This window comes from Zingiber officinale, chromosome 8B (genome assembly GCF_018446385.1).
Source record: "Zingiber officinale cultivar Zhangliang chromosome 8B, Zo_v1.1, whole genome shotgun sequence".
Classification (NCBI taxonomy): Eukaryota; Viridiplantae; Streptophyta; class Magnoliopsida; order Zingiberales; family Zingiberaceae; genus Zingiber; species Zingiber officinale.
This window is the reverse complement of record NC_056001.1, coordinates 33,869,833-33,895,344: the sequence shown is the minus strand read 5'-3', so window position 1 is coordinate 33,895,344 and position 25,512 is coordinate 33,869,833. Positions and strand designations below refer to the sequence as shown.

Here is a 25,512-nt window from a genome sequence, read left to right as displayed (position 1 = left end):
GAGGACTCGACCTTAGAGGTGGTCATAGTCATGGTCAACAATAAGTCAACTAGTGACTCAAAATCGAATACCTCAATTAGATAAATTTTAAGGATTGAACAATTAACTAATGATGGATATTAGTTGACTGGAGGTAGCCAATTGGGTTTGAGGAGCCAACAAATAAAATAGTATTATTCATTTTTATTTTTTTAATATAAGATATTCTGATCTTAGAACCCGATTAATCCTAGGATAGACGGTCAGATCTCACATTTCACACACTAAGTAAATTTAGGAAGCACGGTAACTCCTAATGTAGCACCCATACGTCACCCGAAATTTGATTGTGGCAAGTGCACCTTGCGTGAACATCGAACTCTCGTTGTTTAAGAAAAATGACTTGCCCCTTGCCACCACACGGGCTAATTGATGTGGTTGAGACAACCAAGCATCAATTGACTAATGGTAAGTTAATTAGTTGACGGTGGTTGGCATGAGAAGCAAAAAAAAAAAAAAAAAAAAAAAAAACATTATTTACATAGTAATAGTATAATTGCAAAGACAGTCGATTGATGAAGATCGAGTAGTCAACTATTGTGCAACAAATAGACTTTCAATTAGATTTCAAAGGCTATAAAAGGAGAATTTCAGAGTGGCTTATAAGTCTTGATGAATTCTCTAAGCTCTTCACCTTTACTCTTGTTGAGATTGTAATATATATATATATATATATATATATATATATATATATATATATATATATATATATATATCAAATTAAATAATATTTATTATTTTTAATGTTATAATTATTTTTTATATCTATGATAGAAAATAAATTTCATTGTTCGTTTTTAAGTTTTTAAAAAAAAATTCTACAAAATCCTTATTTTAAACTTTTGTCCCTAAATTTTTGTAAAAAATAAATTATTCAGTAAGACTCTTACTCCTTAAATACCCTAATTCCTCCCCGGTTTATACAAATTTAAATTTTGATTATTTTGAATTTTTAATGATATTTTTAAAAAATATATGATATGTTTTACTCACGGATTTAATTACAACTTAATTAAATGCCTAAATAGAAATATTGATGTATAAATCTCAACGTAGGACCACAAACAACCATAATACCAATTAAAATATTAATTATACCTTAAGCATCATAAATTAATATGAAAAAAGTAGTACAAAACTATAGTTTAATTTATAATTTAACGTTAAAACATATTATAAAAATTTATATTTGAAGAAATATTTTAGATGAGTTTTTGCGAATTTATCTTGCTCATTTTCTTTTAATGTTTAATTAAATTTTAATAAAATATTGTGTCATTTTTTATCATAAATATGTTTGACATGCTTAAATTTTAATTTTAATTTTAATTTTAATTTATTTTTATAATACTCTATGATATTTTAAAAACAAGGTGATTAAAATAAATAAATAATAAATAAGTTTCTAAAATTATTTTGTTTTCTATCAAGAGCTTGGTTTTTATTATTCATGTTTAAAAAATTTAATTGGAACTTTATTTCTAAAATTTTTATTACTTGAAAGAATCGTATTATTTACATTTTAAAATCTCGTGAGAGATTATTGAGAATCGTGAAATTGTCCGTGCGGCTTCGAGAGCGTTTCCAGAGAAGAAGAGAAAGGTTTTGGCGATGGCAGATCCCGATCCTTCGAATCGGCGATGCCGGCTTTGCTCGGGGCCTCTCTCAAAGGAGATGGTTAGTGATAATTCATTCTTTTAGATCTTTGGGTTCATTTTGTGCGAGTCTTAATTAACTGGGCTTCTTTCTTTTTACATAAATTACTCGCTATGTTGATTATGGGTTGCGTTTGATGGAAGGAAACGAGCCGTTGGACTGTGGCCCCGTTGATACGTGATAGCTTCTCGATGGTGATTCCTCAAAACTGTTGCTCGTTCTATAATTTGATGCATTTTTGTTAATTACAATGAATGTTAATCATTTTTGTGTGTGTGTGTGTGTGTTGTGGTTAGATTGGTACTGCTGCTTGTGGAACTGCAAGTGCATTTTATGGATTTAACTATGGTATAATTGCAAGCTTCTCAAGTTCGTTTCTTTTTTTTTTCTTTGGTCAGCTTTTTTTCCTGTTTTCGTAGCTCTGTTTCATGGATTTAACCTCTATGTCGCCTATTGAGAATTAAACATATCTATATAGTCATTCTGCCTTTTATTAAAAAAAAAATCTAGGTTTATTGTTTATGTAATATGGACTTTAAGATTTTGCACTAGGTCTATTCATGCTTGTTCCTGATAGCATACACAGCCATGCTATTTGGGCAAGACCTATTTTCTAAATGTTGTGGTCTATTACATGGCTCTAGAATGAAGGTGAATTTACAGCCAGCATACCACCATCACAAATTTGCATGAGTCAGTAGCGATGGAAACAATCATTTATACATTTCATCAGAATGATATTGACAACTAATATGTGATCCAAACATTCATCTCTACCACTGCCTGATACCTGGACAAAATGTTTCATTTAAAATCAGAAATTTTCTAAATATTGATAAATAATCATAATGTTTGCCATAAATAATGTGTTATATTTAAATTAAATTGACTTGCAGAGGATACCATCCTAAGCATGCTTGTTGGTCCTCCATTGATGAACATCTTGTACCATTAGCATACCATATTGAACCTCATTGGACCTACATGGCTTTATTACTACTAGATCATTATTTTTGGAACACTGACTTCAACCATATTTTAGAATACCATATCATACAATACTATGTTTTTCCTAATATTAACTTTAAATTCTTTTGATCTGCAAATATTATTTTTTTCTCCAGAGTTATTTGACATTGCCTTTTTCTTTTTCTTTTTCTTTATCTTTTCAGCTATGCCTATTGTTAGGGGGTTGGTCACTGGGCCTATGTGGTTACACTTTTTTATTGGTGTAAGTACCTCTATGTGTCATTCTTTGATGCATGTTCTCTTTACTTCTTCCTTTTTGATTTAACAATGATTGATTAGTGGATATTTTGTGTGAATTATGACCTTGATTTTTTTCTAATCAATTTGGTAATAGTAGAGCTGGAACTTATACTCTTTGTTCTTAGATATCTTTGTGACAACTCTTCCACTCTAATTTTGCATGAAAATCGATTTTGTGGGATCATTGCTGGGTTTCGTAGAGAAATAATTTTCTAGGAATACTATGATAACTTGTCTGTATCTTTTCCTCCATATATTTGCTTCTTTCTGAATCATCATTGAGATGATGTCCACACTATAGAGTTTTCTTCATTGGCATTGTCTTCCTTTGTCAGAATCGTTAATCTAGTCAATCAGCTATTTGCAACAATGTGGCTGTCTTTCCTTGTATGTTTTTAACCAACAATTGAATCTTCATCATGAAAGTCAACACCTTGGGCCTGAATGAATTACATGATTGTGCGTGCATAGAAAGCAAATATGACAATTCATACCATTGGTCCCGTGTAGACTGGCTAGGGGAGGGAGGGGGTTGAATAGCCTGCAAGTTAGAATTAAAACCAATCTTTTGCTTTCCCTTTAGCAAAGACAACACACAATAGTTAGTCAAAAATAATAACATAAAAAGAAAGTAAGAGAATCAAGGTTTACTTGTTTTGTAACTGGGGAGGTTGTTAATTCAAGGTAATGGAAGCTCACTAGAATTCTCCTTCGATATAGGCGGAGAAGCCTCTTACAGAAACTTGAAGCACGAATAGAAAAATAGAATTCGTAGATGAAAGTACAAGTGTTGTGTTCAATTCCTAGGACCAAGGCTCTATTTATAGCCTACTGGCCGAATTTATCGTTGGCTGATGTGGTAGCTCCGGGCGCCCCAGTGGTGCACTTTATCTACTTCGCAACGGCTCTTCAATGGCTTGATGATAATACTTTATCCTCATCCGGGCACCTAGCCCGATTTGAGTGCTTGGAGTGTTGCTGACGTGAACTCAAACTCTATTCCCACTGCAACATCTCTGAAAGGGTGTCTGTGCTGGCCCAAGGTGGTCTGGGCGCTTGGACTGGTTCGAGCGCTTGAAGTCTGGCGCATGGACTTGGTCGAGGCACCTAGACAAGTCAACTTTGTGTTGACTTGCCCGGCTGCTGCTCCGGTCGCTTGGGTGATTTTTCGGTCATCCAGAGTTGAGCTCACCCGAACCCAACTCCGGTCTTCTCCTCGAGCAGTCTTCTGCTTCAGCTTCTCATCCCTCGGAATCGTCTTGTGCGTCCTTCTCATCCGTTGATGTACTCTTTCACAGCACCTCGTTCCTTGGATGCACCGAGTCCGTCGACTCGCTTTCCGTGTCATCCTTCTCGCTAGCTGCATCTTCCGCTCAACTTCTAGTGTTTCTAAGTTTTTGTACACTTAGACACAAGGATTAGACACAACAAAATTTAACTTAACTCGGTTGACCACATCAAAATTATCCCAGGGTACTTATAATCTCCCCATTTTTTATGTGCATCAATCCGAGTTAAAGTTAGGGTAAACAAAGATATGATATTTTATTTTGTGAAATAAAATAACAAGTTAAGCATGAATTTTGTAATAAAAAAAACAAATGGGGAAAATACGAAAAATAGTTTAGAAAAATATTGGAAATATTTCTAGGGGTATAAGATAGAATTATCAGTTATATGAATTTTTATGAAAATTAAATTCAAAAATAAATAATCTTTAATCAATTAATCAGAAGTTTTTGAAATGTGTTGAAAAATCTTGAAATTTTTTGGCAATGATAATCATAATAATTTGAAACCATGATAAAAATTTCAAGTATAAAATATTTTTATTTTAACCATAAAAACATTTTAAATAGATAAAGTTATTTTCAAAAATAAATATTTAAAAATTGTTTTCGAGTTCTAAAAATCTGGTTGATTTTTCTAGACATGCAAAATACAATGGTAATTTCATGAAAAATCAGATTTTTTTAAATTAATCTCCGAAGAAATTTTAAATATTAAATTACATTTTTCGATAAAAAATTCATAAAAAATAGATAATTGTCGAAAAATTCTGAAAATTTTTACTCTAACAGAAACATAACTTTTGATAACAGAAAAATTATGTTTTTGAAAAAACAATTTTCTAAACATTTTTAATCATCAAAACTCATTTTTCAAATGAAGAATTTTTAAAACTAAATATAATGAATAGAAAATTTCGAAAATATTTCTGTGAGTAGATAATGTTTTTATTTTGTATAAAAAAATTCAACCTAAATGATGAACAGTAAGTATACGAAACAATTAAATTTGGTAAGCCGTATTAAAATTAAGCTAAATTTATATTTGGAGCATGCATAAAAATTAATTTAATTTAAGACTAAACATGATTCAGGAATCCAAAATAAGTTCCTTCCTCCTGGATTTATCAAATGCTTTCTAGGAATAAATTTTCTATTTACTTTTACAATTTGACCCCTATGGTTTTGTAAATACTAGTTAAGCTTTGAACGTGCAGAATTTTTAAGATATTCTATTTGTTCTTTTAATTTTGCATTTCCATTTTTAACTTTATCAAATTCTTCTAGTGGACATGTTTTGGCTAAGATGGTTTTCAAATTTACATTTTCCTTTTTCAATTTATTATTCTTAGACTTGAGTTTGCACATTGATCTAGACATTAATTTTATACCTTCGTAAAGTTGGTTAGAAGGAAGAAGCCATACCTCACTTACCATGTCAGTCTCAAAGTTTGACTCCCCCTTCATTGTTGCTTTTTTCAGATGTAGCTTTCCTTTCATTGATGCTCTCATCTTCGTGACTCACCATTAGTATTAGTCCGCATACTCCTCCAGTTCGAATTCTGATGATGATTCGTCCGATGTTGCCTTCAGATTCTTTTGCTTCGATTTGCTTGGCCTTTTGTTTTTCTCCTTCCTTTTCAACTTCGGACAGTTATCCTTGATGTGCCCTTCTTCATCACAATTATATCATCTGATCTTTCTTTTACCGCTTGGATTTTTCTGGGCTGCAACTCATTAAACTTGTTAGATCTTAAAAACTTTTTGAACTTCCTTACCATATACGCTTCTTGATCCGAGTCGAGTGAAGAGTCTGATTCTTGCTCGTTCTTTTTAGCTTTGAAAACTAGGTTTTTAGTGTAGGTGCAGCGGAGGCCGACAAGAGGGGGGTGAATTGCCTGAAAAAATAAAGTATACCCTCCTCGTCTTTCAACTCAAAAAGATAGCAATAATTAAAAATTAAACTTAACAGAAATAAAGAAAAAGAACTCAGCAATTTACTTGGTTACAACCAAGACGGTTGTTAATCCAAGGCAGAAGAAAAGCGCTCTGAAAAGATCTCCTTCTCTGAAGGCGGAGAAGCCTTTTACACAATGGAAAGTTCAGACAAGTTGCTAGGAATGACTACAGAGTTGAAAGAACAATTGATCATTAATTCCTAGGTCCAGGGGTCCTTTTATAGCCCCTGGAAAGTCTATCCCGAAGGTCCAAGGCGCCTCTAACAGAGGTCCAAGGCGCCTCCAAGTGAGTGATCGGACAGAACTCTATCCGAATGCAAACGGTCAGTTTGACCTGGTTGAAGGCGCCTTCAACAAGGACTGAAGGCGCCTTCAAGTTGGAGGTGCCTCCAATGCTTGATGGGGGCGCCTCCAAGCTAGCAGCTTTTCCAGCTTCTTTGCTTCGACTTCCGAAGTTCCGTTCTTTTGGGTGATTCCGGTCAACCGAAATAGGGCTCACCCGAACCCAATTTCCGGCCTTCTCCTCGAACGTTGCACACGTTCTTCTCGCCCACCGGTGTACTCTTCCGCAGCTCTCTTGTCCTTCGGACGCACCGAGCCCGTTGGCTCCCTTCCCGTGTCGTCCTTCTCGCTAGTTGCGTCTTCCGCTCGACTTCCTGCGCTCCTAAGCTCCTGCACACTCAGACACAAGGATCAAACACAAAGCAGGACCTAACCAACTTGGTTGATCATATCAAAACAACCACGGGGTCCAACAATTAGTTGGATCCTTTTTATTTCTTAGACCTGCACATTAAGTTTCATGTAATTCTAAAGTTGAAAATAGACTTTTTAAGATACTTACCTTAAAGATCCTTAGAGATATAGAAAGAATCTACTATGGATGTCTAGTCTGGGGTTCTTGGGAAGGTATTGAAAGTGTATTGAAGAGAATCCCGATTTGTTATCGTCTCTCTGAGGTTGGTGATTCCGGTGATCGGTTCTCTAAGTTTGGTGTGTAGCTAAGCAAATTTTTCCCCTTCTTCAAGTCGGTGGTTTCTGAATTGGTTCCGGAGCAGATCTCTTCTTGCGAGTTTAGCCTCCCAGGTTCCTTCGTGTAACTCCAATAACTTCTCCTAGAGTTCTTTGGTTGATTCATAAGCGCCGAACCGGGTGAGTTCTTGTGGCAATAGTACGTTCAGCAGATAAAACTTTGTTTTTCCATTAGCCACGTAGTCTGCTTGCTCCTTGGTTCGGTAATGTTCTTTTTTAGCTCTGTGCTGGTCTATGAATGTTACAAAAACAATTTTATAATTAATAATATATTGAAGTTAGTCTTGAAGAATACCTCTATTTTTTTTCTTTAAGATGAAGGCCCCCTCAGACTTTGGTGAATGAATGCTTGCTCCGGCCATTTGTGTTTTAGATGGCAATTAGTCCTTTTGAAGCACTCTTGCTTTGATACCAATTGTTGGTCCTGTGTATACACAGGCTAGAAGGGGAGGGTGAATAGCCTGCAAGTTAGAATTAAAACTAATCTTTTGCTTTCTTCTTTAGCAAAGACAACACACGCTAGTTAGTTTAAAATAATAGCATAAAAAGAAAGTAAGCGATTCAAGGTTTACTTGGTTTGCAACCGGGGAAGTTGCTAATCCAAGGTAGTGGAAGCTCACTAGAATTCTCATTCGATGTGGGCGGAGAAGCCTCTTATAGAAACTTGAAACACGAACACAAAAATAGAATTCATAGATGGAAGTACAAGTGTTGTGTTCAATTCCTAGGATTAGGGCTCTATTTATAGTCCTACTAGTCGAATTTATCCATTAGCTGACGTGGAAGCTCCGGGCGCTTGGAGCAGGTTCGGGTGCCCAGCGATGCACATTATTTGTTTCGCAATGATTTTTCAACGGTTTGATGATAATACTTTATCCTCGTCGGGCCCCTAGACCAGTCCAGGCGTTTGGAGTGTTGCTGACGTTGACCCAAACTCTATCCTCGTTGCAACATCTCTGAAAGGGCGCCTGTGCTTGGACTTGGTCTAGGTGCCTAAACAAGTCAACTTCGTATTGACTTGTTTGGCTACTGCTCCGATCGCTTGGGTGATTCTCCGACCATCCCAGCTCACCCGAACATAACTTCGGCCTTCTCCTCGAGCAATTTTCTGCTCCGACTTCTCATCCCTCGAAAGTGCCACGTGTGTCCTTCTCGTCCGCTGATGTACTCTTCCGCAGCATCTCATCTCTCGGATGCACCGAGCCCATCAACTCGCTTCTCATGTCATCCTTTTCGCTAGCTGCATCTTCTGCTCGACTTCTTGTATTCCTAAGTTCCTGCACACTTTGACACAAAGTTCAGATACAACATGACCTAACTTAACTCGGTTGACCACATCAAAACTATCCCGAGGTACTTACACATACAACCTCAAAGACTGAGAATCAAAAGAATATAACACTAATACCATGTCTACACAAGCACTTAAAATACAAGAAGATAAAGGTACAAGTTAGAACAGATATGTAGGCAGAGCAAGATCAGATTTTCTAGAGGAAAGCTTGAGGCCCTGATATGAAGATGTCCTGTTGAATATACTAGAGGGCAGTGGAAGTTTGTGATATGCTCTTGCAAAGGATCTTTTACAATCTCGTATGGTTGTCATGTGGCCCTTAGGTTAAAAGAATAAATTCATGAGACTACCATACAACATGCCATGCTTTATGGATTTTAGTCTTGGATAGTTAGTTGTATGTTAAAAAAGTTAATATATCAGTGATAAAAATACTAAAATGGCTGCATAGGTTGACTAGAAAGATAGAATAAATAAATAGCATATTCTAGAGGAATAGTGTAGCTCCAATAAAACAAAAGAAAACAAAATGGTAAGGTGGTTTTGACATATTGATAGCAATTATAGATTTTATAAGCTATATATACAAGTTGAAACTTAAGTTACAAGGTGTTGGTGCAATCATGCTCTAAGTGATCGGTTTAACTTGGGTTTTGGCATTTGTGCAAAGGCTTTAAGTTAGACCTTGCATTTGTGTTTAATATATGTATTTGAGTTGTGCAAAATACACATGGATCTTAGAGAGCTCGTGCTCGACGATGTCAAGTGTTGATTAGAACTTGGTGCAGTCAAGGCAATACGCTCAGTAACTTAAAGGTCCATTTTAGTTCAGAGAAGGATGACATGAGACATCAAGGCACAACAATGAGAATAACTAGAAAGGAGAACTATGCAAGTGAAGCATGAAGGATAATATATAGAGTGAGCCGAGGTCTCGGTGTATCCGGGAGACAACATTAGTGGCAAAGTTAAGCTGTGGAATGTAAGCTATGGTACATAAGTTGTAAGAGTTGAGAGAATCTTTCTTTGGGAGAGGGTAGATTTCAATTTAGGCCAGACTCAATCGATTATTAGGATGATCATCGGACCTTTCGACTAGTCATGTTTTTAGCCAACATGTCTAGGTTGATAATTAAATGATTTTGAGTATAGTTGGATCATAGATATAGTTGACTGAGAACATGTGGGTGATCGAGAGAACTTCAGTATTCATGTTAGATGCATGAGACCAATGATAGGGAAATTATATATTTTTTATGCATGTCAAGCCATCTCCTAAGAAAGAAAGCTTCCCTCGCCCAAAGTACATGTCGCTCTTTCACATCTCACTTACCAAGCATCCTCCTGGACTTTTTTATGTTGGTGGCTTATCGTCCTTGACCTACCAGGACTTCTCGTCGACAAAGAGGTTTCGCCTCTCGGTCTTCCTTTATCTGCTTGGTATTTGGTTTACCTTAACGTACTGAGACTTCATCAACCAACACCTATTGAGCTCTCCATGGAACAAGGTGAAATATATAGGTGAAGCATAAAGAATGGCAGATGGAACAAGTCGAGAGTTCAATGCATTTGAGAGACGAGGAACCTAATGGGAGATGACCTCGGCGGTGAAGTCAAGTTGTCGTAGATAAGCTCTTATATGTCAACTGTGTGAGAGATGTGTGTGTATCCTTAGGGGAGGGGAGAGGGTAGACCTTAACTTAGTTGAGACCTAATCATTAGGATGATCATATTCGGACAACTTCTAGTCGATTGGGAGTTAATCATGTTAAGTGGTGAGCTGAGTTGATTAAGGAGTCGACTCAAGCTGGTCAATTAGCAAACGGAATGTTTTTGTTAAGGGTTGAGTCGATTGGAGAGTCAACTGAAATGTGTTGTACTCTACTGATAAAGAATTCTAGTCGACTTATAATACAACAAGAAAAACTCACTGATATAATAAAGTTGTGTTACAACAGTTGAATGATCTAAGTGCTACAGTGTAGTAGCCGACTAATGGTGGGATCTAGTTAATTCAAGTAGTTATCAGCAAACATAGGCTAAAATGATTGGGAAACCATTCAACTAATGGTGGATCCAGTTGATTTATTGGTGGTGATAGATCGGCAAAACAATAAGTAAAGTTTGAAGGTGTTGAAGACTATATAAAGGGGATCAATGTGGGCGTTTAAAGGTTGCCAAAATAGAGATTGAATAAAACTTATTTAGCCTTCTCTTGTATTCTATTCAAGTTTTTCCTCTAAGCTCAATTGTTGTTCATGTTGTAATAGGTTTCTCTGCCTCTAGAGGGTATCCACAAAGGAGAAAAATAGTGATCATTCTAGAAGCGACTAATGAGTTATAAGCCAGGGAGTTGGAATGAGGGTCCCAAACTATGTTATATGTCTTGTTAGGGATTGTCGTATGTGCAATTGTTTATATTTTTTATTTTTGATGCACTAACTTTTGTATAACTAGGAATTATCAAGAATAAAATGCGGGTTGACGAGAAGAGGGAAATTGAGAAGAAGGCAAGAAGAGATAACCACTATCCTCCAATTTTCTCAAAAAAAAGAAGAATTTTATATGATAACAAAGGATTAATTTTAAACAACTAATAGACTCAAAACCTAAGATTTTTTTTAAAAAAGAAAGAAATCTCAATATATAGACATCGATTCTAGCTTTGTAAAGAAAGAAAATAAATTCTAAAATAAAGAAAAAAATATTAACAATTCCCATCTTGTAAAGAAAGGAATGGAATCCTAGTAAAAAGAAAAAAAGATTCATAATCTTAAAATCTTTAAACGGATTCAAAATCTAAAAATACAAAAGATAGAAGTTATCAAAAATATCTTAATACCGAAAATTATCAAAAAATGAAAATTATCAAAAAAACACCCTTAATACCAAAACTACCTTAAATACTAAAAAAATATTAAAAGTAGTAAAAAGATGTCTGGATCCTCATGCATGGATCAATCGTCCGGAGTTGAAGAGAATTCGTCCTCGAGTTCAGAGTAGTGTTAGGTGATAACCCGGGAGGAAGATCATTTGACACCAAATCGGCAAAATCTACTAACAACTGCTGGACTTTCACCTCAACGCTAGATAGCAAAGACTTTTCACTCATGAAAATACGACTAGTGTTGCGGATCAAATAATGTCTAGATCTTTCGAGTAGGACAAGCCAAGACTGTAGCAATTTTGCAAGACATGGTCTTCCCTAAGTACTCTGAAGATGCTTGTATTCTGGTGCAATCATGTCCACATTCTTGTTAATATCAGCTTGGGAATGATTAACAAAATCTAAGAGTACTGTAGTCTAAATGCTTTTCCTTCCAATATCTCGACGGCATCAGTGCCCTTGTCCATAAGATCAATCTTTGATCTTGTGAACCCAGGAAGATCGGTCTCTCTATCAATTTCATCTTGGATCTCCTTCCTAACAAGAGCTAAATCAAATGAATTTGATGTGGGAATTTCTTGCGAAGATCCAATGCCTTGGCCGTCCAAAACAAGTGAATTTTCAGTCCTTTCATGCTCATTTATACAAGGTTCTTGGTTCTCTGTAGAGGAAGTTTCCAAGCTTGCTCCATCGCCTTTGTCCATATGTGTGCCTTGATTGATACCCTGCAATGGGCATGTCCTCAAATATGATCTTTCAGAATTTTCTTCAAAGCCCAGCTTGTCAGCCATTGCTGTTCCACGATTGGTAGGCATATCGTCAACTACATTAGTCACTATGTCCATGATAGGTAACTCAGAAGCAGGAGCATCAGTATCCATGTGCATGTTAATGTATCTGAAAATGGAACACTATGCGGAACTTCCAAAGACAACTCTCTAAGTACTACATCCACATTGTTGGACTAGGAAATAAATGCATCATATTGACGTGAATGGCAACGAGCTACTCTAGGAGAAGAAACTACAGCAACTTTAGATTTTTTTGAAGGAAGTTTAGTGCTAACTAAGTTGCACACAGTTAGCACATTGCCTGTTCAATTTGAAAAGGCTCAGTTGTGTTAGACTCATATGTTTGAATTTCCAAACCATCATGAGAAACATCTTGGTCCACTACTTTGAACTCCTCCAGTGTGAATCCAGAATCTAACAATGGAATGTTTGAAAAAATTCAACTAATTTAACAACAACCGTAGAGCCAGGTAAGTTGCACAAGATATTTTCTGCAAGAACATCAACAGTACTAGAACTCAAAAGACCAACTTTGTTGGGTATGTCCATAGCTATTGAGTCTTCGTTGTAAGAATGGATTTTTTTGTCTATATAGAATTACCTTGCAGGACAATATGAATCCGGCGAATAAAGGATCATCATTAGTCACTTCATCCACTCTATAATCGTCATATACCGGCTCGCTAATCACCTCGGTCTCATCTCCTATATCTTCCTCAATCAACAAACTCTCACGAACGATTAAAGTCTTAGGGTCATCACCATAAAGTACCTCGTCAACTTCTTCTAAATCATCTTCAAATCCGGCAAGGTCTTCTTGGGCGTCGAAGTTATCATCCTCCATGGAGAAACCTAATCACCCTTGGAACGAGGCTTGAGTGTACCCAAAAGGAAAAAAGTCATCTTTCATCTTTTTCTTCATCTTCTCCCAATCATTGATCTTGGCCTTGCTTTGTTGGTCTTGTGAGTGCCGCAAATACTCCCACCATGACGATGCTAGACCCCTTAGTTTGAAGGCAACCAATTTTACCTTCCTCTGATTCGGAACTTGCTTATAGTTGAAGAGCCGCTCCACCTTCTTGATCCAATCAACAAATTTCTCTCCCTATGACGTACTAGAAAATTCAGAAAGATCAACTCGAAATCCGAGATTCCCATGTCGATCCTCTCGACCACGTATCTCGCGATCTTCAAGATTTCATGTCGTCGCTGCTACACGTTGGGTTAAATCTAGGACTTGCCTCTGTAAATCCCCAATTCTCAACCGTCTTTCACGGTGCTTAGCTTCATCAACTAGAACTTGTCGCGAACACGACCACAATGACCTTCTATTGGATCCAACGCTCGATTTCCTCAATCGGACTCTGCCAGAGGTAACCACCGTCCTCCAAGTTTCTCCAAAAAAAAGGAAAATTTTATATAATAACAAAGGATTAAATCTAAAACTTAAAGAAAGGAAAGAAATTTCAATATATAGACCTCAATTCCAAACTTACAAACAAAGGAAAAAATTATTAACAATTCTCATCTTATAAAGAAAGGAAAGGAATCCTAACAAAAAGGAAAAAAACTCATAATCCTAAAATTTCTAAATGGATTCAAAATCCAAAAATGAAAAAGATAGAAATTACAAAAAATATCTTAATACCAAAAATTACCAAAAACACCCTAAATATCAAAAATATCCTAAATACTTAAAAATCTAAAAATTACTAAGTAGTAAAAAGATGTTTGGATTCTCCTGCATCAGAAACTCAGCTATAGAAATAATGAGACTTGAATATTTTTGTTGATATAATCTTTCATAGTGTATAATGGGCTATCCAACCTCCCCTAAGTAACTTTGTTGGGACTAGCACATTTTGATGATGATGATCACTTGAGTGAATAACTGAGTTCATGGAAACTAAAATAAAGTAAAATACTACATAGAGGTGAAATGGACTAATTCCAATGCTTTTTTATTCATTTGTTGATCAGTCTTATCTATTGGATTTAAATTATGGTTTTGCCCAATTTGTTTGCTTTGCAAGTGCTTCACGATGTCAAAAGAGCATTCACATGAATTTCATCATTTTCTCTTTCTCTGTCCTTTTTTTTTTATTTTTGTATTATAAAAATCACTCTGCTATCCTTTCTATTGTAGCATCATTCAAACAAAAATTACACTTTCCGTCCTTTCTAATGCAATGCTACTTTAACATCCCCCAAAATGCCCTAATCAAACCCTGACAAAAATTTCCTTCGGGTCTAGTTGAATGGTTAGTTCAATTCCATCATAATTTTTAGAGCCTCACTTGACACTGTGGGGCGTCTTTGAATGAACTTCAAACCATCTGGGAAAACCTGGTTTTGAAAACTATGTGGATTTGCTGCAATCTTGTTTACATAATATTATGGATTTGCTATTTATCAGTAGAATTGATGTAAAGGCTACAATTATTGATACCAGTATTTTAGCTATTTTAGAGTTACTTTGGATGTTAAGTTCATTGAAACAACTCAAAGTCATGAGTTTTGTTGAAGTGATCATCCATTTATTTAACGTCTCATTGAGTGTTGACGTAAAGTATCTTTCAGGCTCCACCTGTAATTGTTTTCTCATCGGCTTGTGCTGGATTGGCAGGTCAGATTATGTTTCTATGAAACTTTTACTCTCCATGCTTTCAAGTTGTGTTATTGTTTCTCTTGCACACCATTGCATGTATATGGACACTATATATCATGCTAGATACAGATGTACTGTTATGCTGGTTGTTTGCTAGCTAGATTATGTGGTACAAATCTTATATTCTTGTGTTTATAAGTGCAACAACCACTCTAATAGTACAAAGCAGTTAGGATTCATATAGTAAGCACAAAAGATTGGTAAATATGCGCCTATAAATTTTGTATAGATGAACTTTTGTCCTGTATAGTCTTTCCAAATAGATGGTCATAGTCCTTGCGACCACTGTATCCAACACATGCATCTTTTGGTGTGATGCTTCAAATTCTCTATGTATTGAGAACTTCAGTAATTAGGCTCCACTGGATAACTATGCATGGATTTAGAGCTATGTGCATGGTACATGTGTTTGTAGTTTCTATGTTCATTGAAAATTTTCCTGTACAAGAATTTAGAAATGGCTGTGTGTTTCCTACCATTCATATAAGAGGGTGTTCACTTGGAAGTTGAAAACAGAAAACTCCTTTTCTTCAATAGATATATAAAGGCTTTCCTTCATTACATGCATCTGCATTTTCTAGGCTATTTGAAATTTATTGTGCACATGAATTTATGAGTTACTCTGTATTCCATGTCATTTATATACAGGAATGCTTACTTTGACATTGAAAACAGAAAACTCACTTTCCATAATAGATATTTAAAGGCTTCCTTTCATTCATCTCATGTTCATCGGTTTCGTGCTTCACTTTGTACATTCATATAACAAATTAATACCCAGTGTAGTTCGACCTAGGTATTTGGATGCTTTTGGTCATTGGAGATAAATGCAAAGTTTGAGGCAGAATAATTTGGCAAGATACATTACTTTGACATGTAGCAATGTGTTTGGATATCCGTGTACAACAAGAGTTTGATGCTGCATTGAAGTAAAAAAAAAAAATGAAAAGAGATGTCTGGTAAAGACTAGGAGAAAATCAATGACAATCTTATGGCATCATTGGGCTTTGTCTAAGGACCACAAGTATTTTGTATGATGGAAACTGATTGAGGAGTTAAATAAATTGGGGGGACAAGTTCATGATCAAGAGCATTATGAATCAACTATGTCAAAGAAACACTTCAGCTTTTCATACAAGTTCAACTAATCTTGTGATAAAATATTTGAATGATGTTCATAAGAAGAGTCTTATTGATCAGCAAAATTTAGATCCAAAGTTGATCATGAAGACGAGATATTGCCATGTTGAATTTTTACCCTAAAAGTGTTATAATCTCACTACCAAAGTTTTGCATTGATTGTTAGGTTTTGGTTGCTGAATTTTGGAAGAAAGTCAAGCAGGCTCATAGGACTTGAATGTAGAACCCTTTATTGAAAGAAAAGGACAAAGCAGTAAAACTTCTGCAGAAGAGACAAGTCTCATTCTTAGAAGAATTATATGTCTCCAAACTGAAAAGGTTCTGTTAAGGATAAATGTGTCTGTTGTCATAATTTGAGACATTGGATAGATTGTCCAAAGCTGACGAATAATGAAGAGAATAATGCAAATGTTGAAGATGGTGAGAAATTCTGATGTCCATCTTGCTACTTTGGTGGCAATTAACTTTGATGAATCTGGTGGTTCCTTTTACACATTCCCGCGAAGGTTGATTCTCAACTTAAAGGATATAGATAGAGGTAATATTTTGATGGATAATAATTGCATGTGAAACAAGAGTAATTGGATAAACTTGCATGTAGATGCATGATGAATCTTATAAGATAGAAAACATCATGCTGAATAGATACCTGCAGCATAATAGGGTAGCAAGGCACATAGATTATACTTTAATTATAGATAGTTGTTGTATGGCGTTCAATTTTGATTTGAGTAAATATTAGGATTAATTACTAAAAATATCATAAAGTATACAACTTTTAACAAAAAAAATACAAAGTTTCAGAATTATCTACCATAGTTTTTCTAAAGTCATAACAAATCTATTACGGTGTAGATTCTATAAATTTCTTGTTAAGTCATGACTTGACACCATGCCTTTTTACCCAAACAAACTAAATATTTATAAAAAAAATAAAATCATGTCCATCAATTGTTCTGATCCCTCTAATTCTATTTGCACTGTAATAATATTGGAAGCCCTATATCTGATCCATGATGGAGTTTGGAACCTAGTGATTCCACTTCGCTAGTTGGAAGAAGAGGTGCTATTGGTCTAATTGTCAATTCTTACTAGCTAACACATGAGAACTTAGCTAGTTGGAAGAAGATCCTCCATGGTGGTGCTATTGGTCTAATTGTCAATTCTTACTAGCTAACACTTGGAACTTACACAATTACATAAAACCTTAGGAATGAGAAAATTTTATGTAAATTATACTGAACTACGTATGAAAAATGTTTCAAGCATGGTTCTCTTTTCTTTATTTTTTCATTTTTTTTACAATTCTTGTGTTTGGATTCGTTTCTCTTTAGCATGCTTGTTGTATAGGTCAATGATTTCACCTATTTGGGCAGTTCTAATACTCATTATGGTTTTCAGGTGGGGCATTACCAGCTCTTGCTCAACTGGCCTCCTCATCATACCATGCAGCTGTGTCATTTTCAACATTATCACATTCCTCCGCGCATGAAGATACTATGAAAAGGAAGACATCATCTCCTCTATAGTTTGCATCATTGGTATTTCTAATCACATTAAACTCTAATATTAGTGTTCTTTTTTTCTTTTTTTTTTAATTCCTATTGTATATTATTATCACTCTCATATATGGATCACTTGTATGGACATATTATTAGCATTTGGATTAGGTTTTGTATTTATAAGAAGATACATGACTGTCTATTCCATCCCTCTAGTGCTATTTAATATTTTAAGATCTTTGTTCGTATATATGACAACTAGATCGATAGGCTCTAGGCTAAAAGTATGAAAATAAAGTTTGCCTCTCGAACAGCTCATGGAGGCAAGTACTATGTAGGAGCTTTGGCCGTAGGTGAAGGTTGTGAAGAAAGACCAAAGAGATGTTGAATAAGGAATATTAAAGTTAATTCTTAGCTGACTCAAAAGAATGCCACACTAATTAAAGAGATGAAGTCTTTTGAGCCTAGCAAATAGGGCCTTCATGTTGAATCAGAGGTTTAGAATGGGAAGTCCGTGGTTTGTAGTGACAATTCTAGGCCAATGTCGAGGAGCAAAATAAGGGTGCGTTTGGTACGTGCGTTTTTCATTTTCATTTTCTGAAAAACGCACGTTTTCTGAAAAATGGTGTAAGATTTGCATTTTTCGTGCCTGTTTTCTAAAAAAATAGATAGCGTTTTCTAGAAAAACAGAGAATGATAAAAAGTCATTTTATGTTTTCTAGAAAACGCACATTTTTCAGAAAATGGAAATGAAAAACGCGCGTACCAAACGCACCCTAAGATTTTCGAGCGAGGCCCCCTGGACCTAGCCTCTATTGGAGTCTTCACTACCCCTAGCCTATAAAAAGATTACTGCAGATAGAGAAATCTAGGGGGTTAGGATCCACTTCAATGGTACTCTACCTTAAAAGGAATGACAACGAGAAGTTCTTTGCACTCTAGGCAAAGGGGAAGGATATTAACAAGTAGGCCTTTTTTCCTTCATTTTTTTTTTCCTTTTTTTGGATTATACCTATTTCTTTGACAAATCTGAATGCACCTCTTGCATTCTTGACTAGCAAATTTCTTGGTGTGAATAGAATGTGATTTGCACATTGAATTCAGTTTGTGACTTGCTGCGAGTTTGCGATAAATAAACTTCAACACATGAAGTAAATTGAGCTTGGCCGGATTGTCATGGATTCGGGCAAACTAAATGGGACTTTGAATCATGGTTTAACGTTTTGCCTCAATTTGGCTGAACTAAACTTGACCAATTGGGTCAAACATTGATGTCTTATTCATGAAGTTGTTATTCTACCCTTTTGTAGAAAAAGATAATTACGCTCATCCCAGGTGCCCCTCATAGCCCGTCCACAGGTTGTGAAGGGAGATAAATCACGGGGTCATTTTATAACCGAGTTATTATTCTACCCTTATTCGCACTCTTGGTGGGCAAATTTTCTTACATGTTCCTTAGTCAGCTAAGGTCAATATTAATATGTTGTCACTAGTTCTGATTTTTGTTGCGAGTCATATCTGTTAGGATCTAGATCAATGGCCAAGATCAAGAGGGTGAATAAATGATGCTAAATTCACACAAAAACAAGCATAACAAATTGAGTAACAACAAAAAAGCATGTGAGAATAGTGAAAATAAATAAGAAATAGATGAACATACTAATATGATGATTTTGTACGATTTGAAGCATCTTGGCGTCATGGTCCAAAGCTTAGATGTTTCACCCCAGGAATAGATGGAGCAACTCAGACAAATAAAAATGAAACATCAATAAGGATGAGACCCCAACAAGCTAAAGATCTCTAGACAAGAGGATTAAATGTAAAGAGGTTGAGACTAGTTCACTCTCTCTAAATAATGTGAGAATTAAATCCTCGAGAGAAAAACTCATCACTCACCCTAATAGATTGAAACACTTGGTAGAAAGAGAGTTACAAAGAGCTTCAACTGCAACAAGGATAGAATCTTGAATAACCCTTTTAATATGCCATGGTGATCATTTGGAAAATAACTGAAAGTATTTGGTCACTCGATCTATGGATACTATCCAAGACAAGCCATCATTCATCAACCAATCAAAAATTTTGATCAACCAACAAGAGAAAATTTTGCTTCTAGTATTGACCTACCTTGCTTTGACCAAACATAAAATCTTTGGTCGACCGACCTCTTACCTAGAGGCCAGGCCTAGCACCTAAAATTTATCGTGGTTACGAGACCATATGCTAAAGAAAGTGATTAAGTCTAGGAGGCGACGAAGTCTCTAGGCATGGAATATCTAGAAATAAGAAGGCTTCTTGGCATAACAAAATCCTGAAAGTATGGAGAGCCTTTTGGAATGTGAAGGTATGCTCCTAAAAGTAGAGGAGAATGCACTTGTGTTTAGTGTAGAGGTGGGACTAGACTTGGGAGTAAAGCCAACTATAGAAGTGGTCGGATTTAGAGAACAATCGACTAGTACATAAGTTGAATAAATTGTTGACTTAGGGATGAAAAATAATAACTGAATATTTTTGGTCAAGAGTCAGTCGACTAGGCAATCAAGTGATATTTTAGATCAACAGACTCTCCAAACCACAAAAAGAATAAGGTATTTTATCCAGGGGTCAATCGATTAGAAAGTTAACTAATACCAGTTGACTTACTAAACCCTAGACCTCCAAACCATGAATAGAGTGTTTTTGTTTGAGGGCTGGTCGACTGGCCAATCGATTAGATGACAAAATCAACTGATCGATCAAGAAGAGTTGTTGATATGATACTAACAGCCTGCAATAGTTAGATACCTACTAACTATTGTTCAAGCAATCAATTGATGAGCCCAACCAGTTGACTCAAGTATCTGTTGCGATGAAGAAGCTAATAAGTTCAAGTCAGTAGTCAACTGATGATGGTTTCAGTTAACTAATCACGGCTTGGAAAAGTAGAACCAAGGTGGAAAGGAAGCTAAAGGGTTGAGACTATAAATGAAGGGCTTTAGGGATTCAAAATGGTTACTAAAAATTCTCAAACTTATGATTCTAAAGCTCAATACTCTTATTCTCCAAGTGTTAAATATCTTTTTTCTTTCCTGTACTCATTTCAATCCTTGTAAGAAGAATATGTGTAAAAAATTTCTCTGCCTTTGTACTCTTACTGAGAAGGATAAAGTTTAGTGAAACTTCAAAAAGTGATCAACTGACAAATCATAGGAGTAGGAGCTAGAGGTTGCCAAATCACGTTAAACCATTTGTGTTAGTTTGTGCTGGCTTGTTTTTGCTTTGATTGCTTTCCGTTGCATCAACTTTTTGTAGAAACAAAATTGAGATAAATGATAGGTTATTTACCTCTCCTCTAGCTAGGGCTATAAATGAATTAGATCTTTATGAATAAATTTGATGTTTAGTTCGATAAAGCCCTTTTACATTCATTCAATAGTAAAAAAAAAAAAGTATATAAATAAATAAGCTTGAATACTAATAGAATTGGTTCGTTAATATTAATGAATAAAGTTGAATAATTTATTTATTAACTTGTCTAAAATTAATTGTAATTTTTTTAAAAAAAATTATTCAAATACATAAAATATAGTAATTTATAAATTCTTATAATTTTAAATTATTTGTAATATTTTAAAAATAAAAATAAATATAATTTTCATGTATTAGCTAACCATTTAATCTGATTTATAAAAACAACCTTGTTATTTGAGCTCGATAAGATTTTTAATAAATATGCTTGAACAAACTCAATAAGTGAATAAATAAGTTTGAACATTGCTAGGCTCAACTCGACTCATTTGCACGCTACCTCTAGCTTCTCTTGATCCAACAATCTAGAGATTCACAGTTGAAGAGAGCAATTTAGGCTTTAGAAGATAGGTTGTAAGTTGCAAACAAAAAAAATATTGATAATTCTTCGCTCAATTAATGTTGGAGATAAACGACTTTTCCCTTAGTTCGCGTACTAGGTAAATCCAGAGCATAACTTGTGCCCACTCAAAAGTCAATTTTCAAAATATTCATCCCATTTAGGATTTGAATTCAAATTTTTTTATTCCTTCTCTGAATGTTTTTACCATGCACCGCACCCTGTGGGGATTGAGTTTGTATTTTATATTTTGGTTGGAAGGATCATCTTCATATTGTGCAATTTGAGTTAATATGGCTAGGACTTAGAGCATCTCCAATGCAAGGTTTTTGGAGAGTTTTAGCAAACCGAAAAGTTGAATAAAAAAGTTCTAACCATTGTGGACATGAGGTTTGAGGTTTTTAGTTAAGAGCAATAGTAAAAATTCAAATCTAATTTTTTTTCTTTCGAAATTAACAAGGTGAGTGAAGCTATTAATTAATTAACAATGAGGTTTGAGGTTTATTGGAATATTTTTTTATTGTGAAGAGAGTAGGTTTTTAGGTTTTTTTGTCTGTGATATGATATATTGGAAATTACAAAAAAAAAACTCATTTAGAGTTACAACCATTGGTGATACCCTTAAAGCATTCACACCAATTTTCCTATCCAAAATTCATAATTTAGGATAAAAAAGTTACTTTATTAAATTTAGATATCCACTTTTCAATACACCATATATCAGTTTCCTTATTTCTTCTCTCTCCATTCTCTAAAATTAGAGAAGTACTGTTCATAAATGTATAATTTAGAGAATGAATATGGTAGCCGATGTAAAGATTTTTTAACTACTCTATCTAAAATTCAAGGTAAAATTTTTGAATAGGGTATATAATATGGATGCTCTTGCTATGTATAAGGAGATGCAGATTTAGTTAAACTTAATTAGACCAAGACTTTTGACGACTGACAAAACCACTAGAAAAGAAAAGATATGCCCATCGTGGACACACCTTCATCGTCAAAAGGTGTGCAATTGTTCACTCCTGTTGGAAAAGTTTGTATATCTCTTCCACTCTTTAACTTTAGCTGGATCATTGAACTCTTGAGCTACTTATTGTGTGTGATACTGTTGTTTAGACAATCGAGATCAGCTGTGTGGAGCCGTATTTGAATGAATTATGGTGGGCATTGCACACGGCATCTTCAGCTGTAACGAGGACAAACTGCCCCCACAAATCAATGCTTTCACCGTCCGGCTGCTCCCTCCTAACCGCGCCTTCAATGCTCCAACAATAATCAGATTTTAGTCAAGCTCTGAATCAGCTTCCGAGTTACCCTCCTCCAGCACGTTGCTGCTTGTATACGATTGTTGGAAATTGTCCATATTGAAATTAAAGGTCTGGTCAGTGACTTGATGATAAGTCGATTATTTAATTGATGGAGCTTTGATATGATGATATGAATCTTATTTCCTTTATGCTGTGATGGAGATATCTTTTTAGGTTAGAGACTACTCTTTTTGATATTATTGTTATTTATTTAATTTCATAGGTTAACTCTTCGGATATTGATATACCTTTGAATAAGAGTTATAACTTCTAAGATTGAAATATAGGATAGATTTTCTTTTTTTAAAACGATATTGTCCCCCTCAAGATATTTACTGTTAATTGGTAAACATCTTCCCAGATATAAAGATTTACTATTTGAAAATAGAGCACTTCAAATTTTGAGTTTGTCAAACTTATGGAGCCTTAATTCTTTAGAGAAGAGAAAGAAAAAAAAAATTCAAAGAGGAGAATTCAGAATTAAATGTGTTGGAATAAAAAAAATATTGAAAGTTCTATGGCAATAAAGAGTCTCTTTGAAGGTGGAAAGTCACTCTAAGAGTGAAAAGACATAAATATATCTTTTAAAACACCATTAACTTAATTAATTAATTATTTGTTTATTTATTTTCATTTTCTACACTAATTAATTAATTAATTAATTAATTAATTAATTAATTAATTTCTCTTACCAAATCTTAAAAATTAATTCTATTTCTTAATTTATTTTTCACCCCTTGGTAATTTCATGTGAATTGATACTTAATAATTTCATTTGAGCTGGATAAGGGAAGGCACTGCATGAATGCGCCAGGATCGGATTCAAGCTGTAGCGGCCACTGTACCACATGCTGCATTTATTTGCTTCTGGAATGTCACGTCGCAATCGAGATTTACATTCAACTTGATATATGTTACTGCATTAATATTCTGCTCATATTAATATTTAATTATGATATGTATGTTCTTAATTATGCTGATAGAAAGAGAAAGAGTGTAAGAGTTTGTGGTAGGGTTGGCCACTTGGCCTGGCCATCGCCATTACGATGATTCTTGCACCTACCTTCTTTGACTGCCCGTCAGACAGCACAGCTGGTGGAGTAGCCGCCAGACACTTGTGCATGCACTCCAGCTCACAGCCAGGCTCCTGCAGTAGCATGCACCAGCAGGAACCCAACTCACAAGCGACCTCATTAATGAAGTTAATTGCTTCACGCTGCACATGCTCATATCTTCCATCACGTGCCAAAAGGTTATGTGCTCTTTCTGAATTCTGATCCGCAGTTGTTCAGCGAGTGACAGTGTCTGATAATAGAAAAAGAAATTAATTTTCAAACGAATATATATTCTTAGAAAAAAAAATCATCCATCTAAGAGTAATTAATTTGATGGTCACGTGATTAGAAATTAATTTCACAAGTTATCTGTTTTTACGTGGTCTGAGGACGAAGTACAAAAAAAAAAAAATGTCCGAGTGTACTCACTTTTTTATTAGAAAAGTTACGTGATCTTTTTAGACATCGAACTTTTCCTATCCTGCCGAGGCATTTAAAATAGAAGTACAAGGACGTTTTTTTCTGGAAGAAATTTTATAGAATTTAATCACTATTTGTATGTGACAATTTAGGATCTCAATCTCAATTAGATTATTTATATGAACCTCATATCTTCCATCATGGTAGAAAAATATGACTATATTTATCTTTAGTATTTCTATCAATTCATTTCGGGTCCAAGAAAAAATAAATAATGAATAACTATTAATTTTAAAAATAATGACTGACATATAAAAAAAAATATTCTCTCAACTATATCAAAATTTGAATTTTAAATTTTATAATGACAACACCTTATACAATAGTCATTAGATCATCTACTCATATCTTTCATCATCATACAGCATATAATAGTTATATATCTTATGCATCTAAATTTTCTTTTTCAATTTAAATATTTTTTATACTTAATAATATAAGTTAATTTCTAAAATTTAAATTTTACTGATAAATATTTATTGACATAATTAAGAATTTAAAAATAAACAAATTAATTAAAAAAATTAACGTTTACCCGGCCGCCCACGGATGCCACCGCCGATGTGTATATATATAAACAAATGGATAAAAAAAACTAAGTGCCCCTTTACTATTTCCATAAAAGAAAGTGCTTTTTCAAAAAATTATTCAAACTTAATCACTTTAACAATTGGTTAAATTGGTTAAGATACTTTAAAGTTGTTATAATTACTATATTTTTTTTACCGCCGTATGATCGTGGTGAAACTTTTAGACTGATGTCGAAGTAAATTTTTACTGTCGCATTCTCATAGTAAGATGATGCGGTTATAAAAAAAAGTCCGTGAGTCAAAGGTAGGAATAGTAATCGATGTGTAGGATAGTAATCGATGTGGAGGTCAAAGTTAATACGGTCAAAGGAAGGAAACCGTTGGCTCATCAAAGTCGGTCGAATGGGTGGTAACATGCCGAGCACATAGGTAAGAAGGATCTTATCGGCCCAGAGGCTCATCTAAGCAAATCACTCATCCAACCGGGATGACTATAGAGAGGACAACAGATGCTCATAACTGTGATCAAGTGAAGGCTAGTCTGACCGAATTGTCTGTTCGGCCGGGCAAAGGATAACCTACTAAGCCGAGCGACCACGGAGAAAAATAGCTTTGAGCGACTGGGCGAGGAATCCTGATCGAGCGCCTCCCCCGCTCAGTTAAACAGTGGAACCCCTTCCATATCTTATCATATCCTTCTAGGAGTCAGTACCGCTGATAGAGGGTATAATCAACAGATAAATCGTACAACGAAAGCTTCTA

General features: G+C 34.9%; 1 protein-coding gene across 6 annotated transcripts; it reads left to right on the top strand.

Moving 5' to 3' along the window:
• The first annotated feature begins 1,553 nt into the window (after nucleotides 1-1,553).
• On the top strand, nucleotides 1,554-22,863 carry LOC122016565. Of its 6 annotated transcripts, XR_006121139.1 has the most exons (8): nucleotides 1,560-1,716; nucleotides 1,839-1,889; nucleotides 1,992-2,043; nucleotides 2,868-2,926; nucleotides 14,796-14,841; nucleotides 17,425-17,564; nucleotides 22,284-22,382; nucleotides 22,495-22,863. XR_006121139.1 is itself a non-coding variant. In XM_042573909.1 (7 exons), exons 1-6 carry the CDS (start codon nucleotides 1,651-1,653, stop codon nucleotides 17,550-17,552), a joined length of 402 nt encoding a protein of 133 aa, XP_042429843.1. In that variant the 5' UTR covers nucleotides 1,554-1,650; the 3' UTR covers nucleotides 17,553-17,564; nucleotides 22,495-22,863. The 6 variants fall into 6 exon arrangements, 4 of the variants coding, with proteins under 4 accessions (XP_042429843.1, XP_042429841.1, XP_042429844.1 ...); XM_042573909.1 differs by lacking the exon at nucleotides 22,284-22,382 and having other exon boundaries at nucleotides 1,554-1,716; XR_006121138.1 differs by having other exon boundaries at nucleotides 17,425-22,382.
• The last annotated feature ends 2,649 nt before the right edge of the window (nucleotides 22,864-25,512 follow it).

What these genes read in the sequence shown, in the direction of transcription:
- LOC122016565 (XM_042573909.1), top strand. Translation starts at nt 1,651, where the DNA reads ATGGCAGATCCCGATCCTTCGAATCGGCGATGCCGGCTTTGCTCGGGG. An exon ending in TACGTGATAGCTTCTCGATG is followed by an intron (nt 1,890 to 1,991) that starts GTGATTCCTCAA and finishes TGTTGTGGTTAG; the next exon opens with ATTGGTACTGCTGCTTGTGG. An exon ending in ATTTTATGGATTTAACTATG is followed by an intron (nt 2,044 to 2,867) that starts GTATAATTGCAA and finishes TTATCTTTTCAG; the next exon opens with CTATGCCTATTGTTAGGGGG.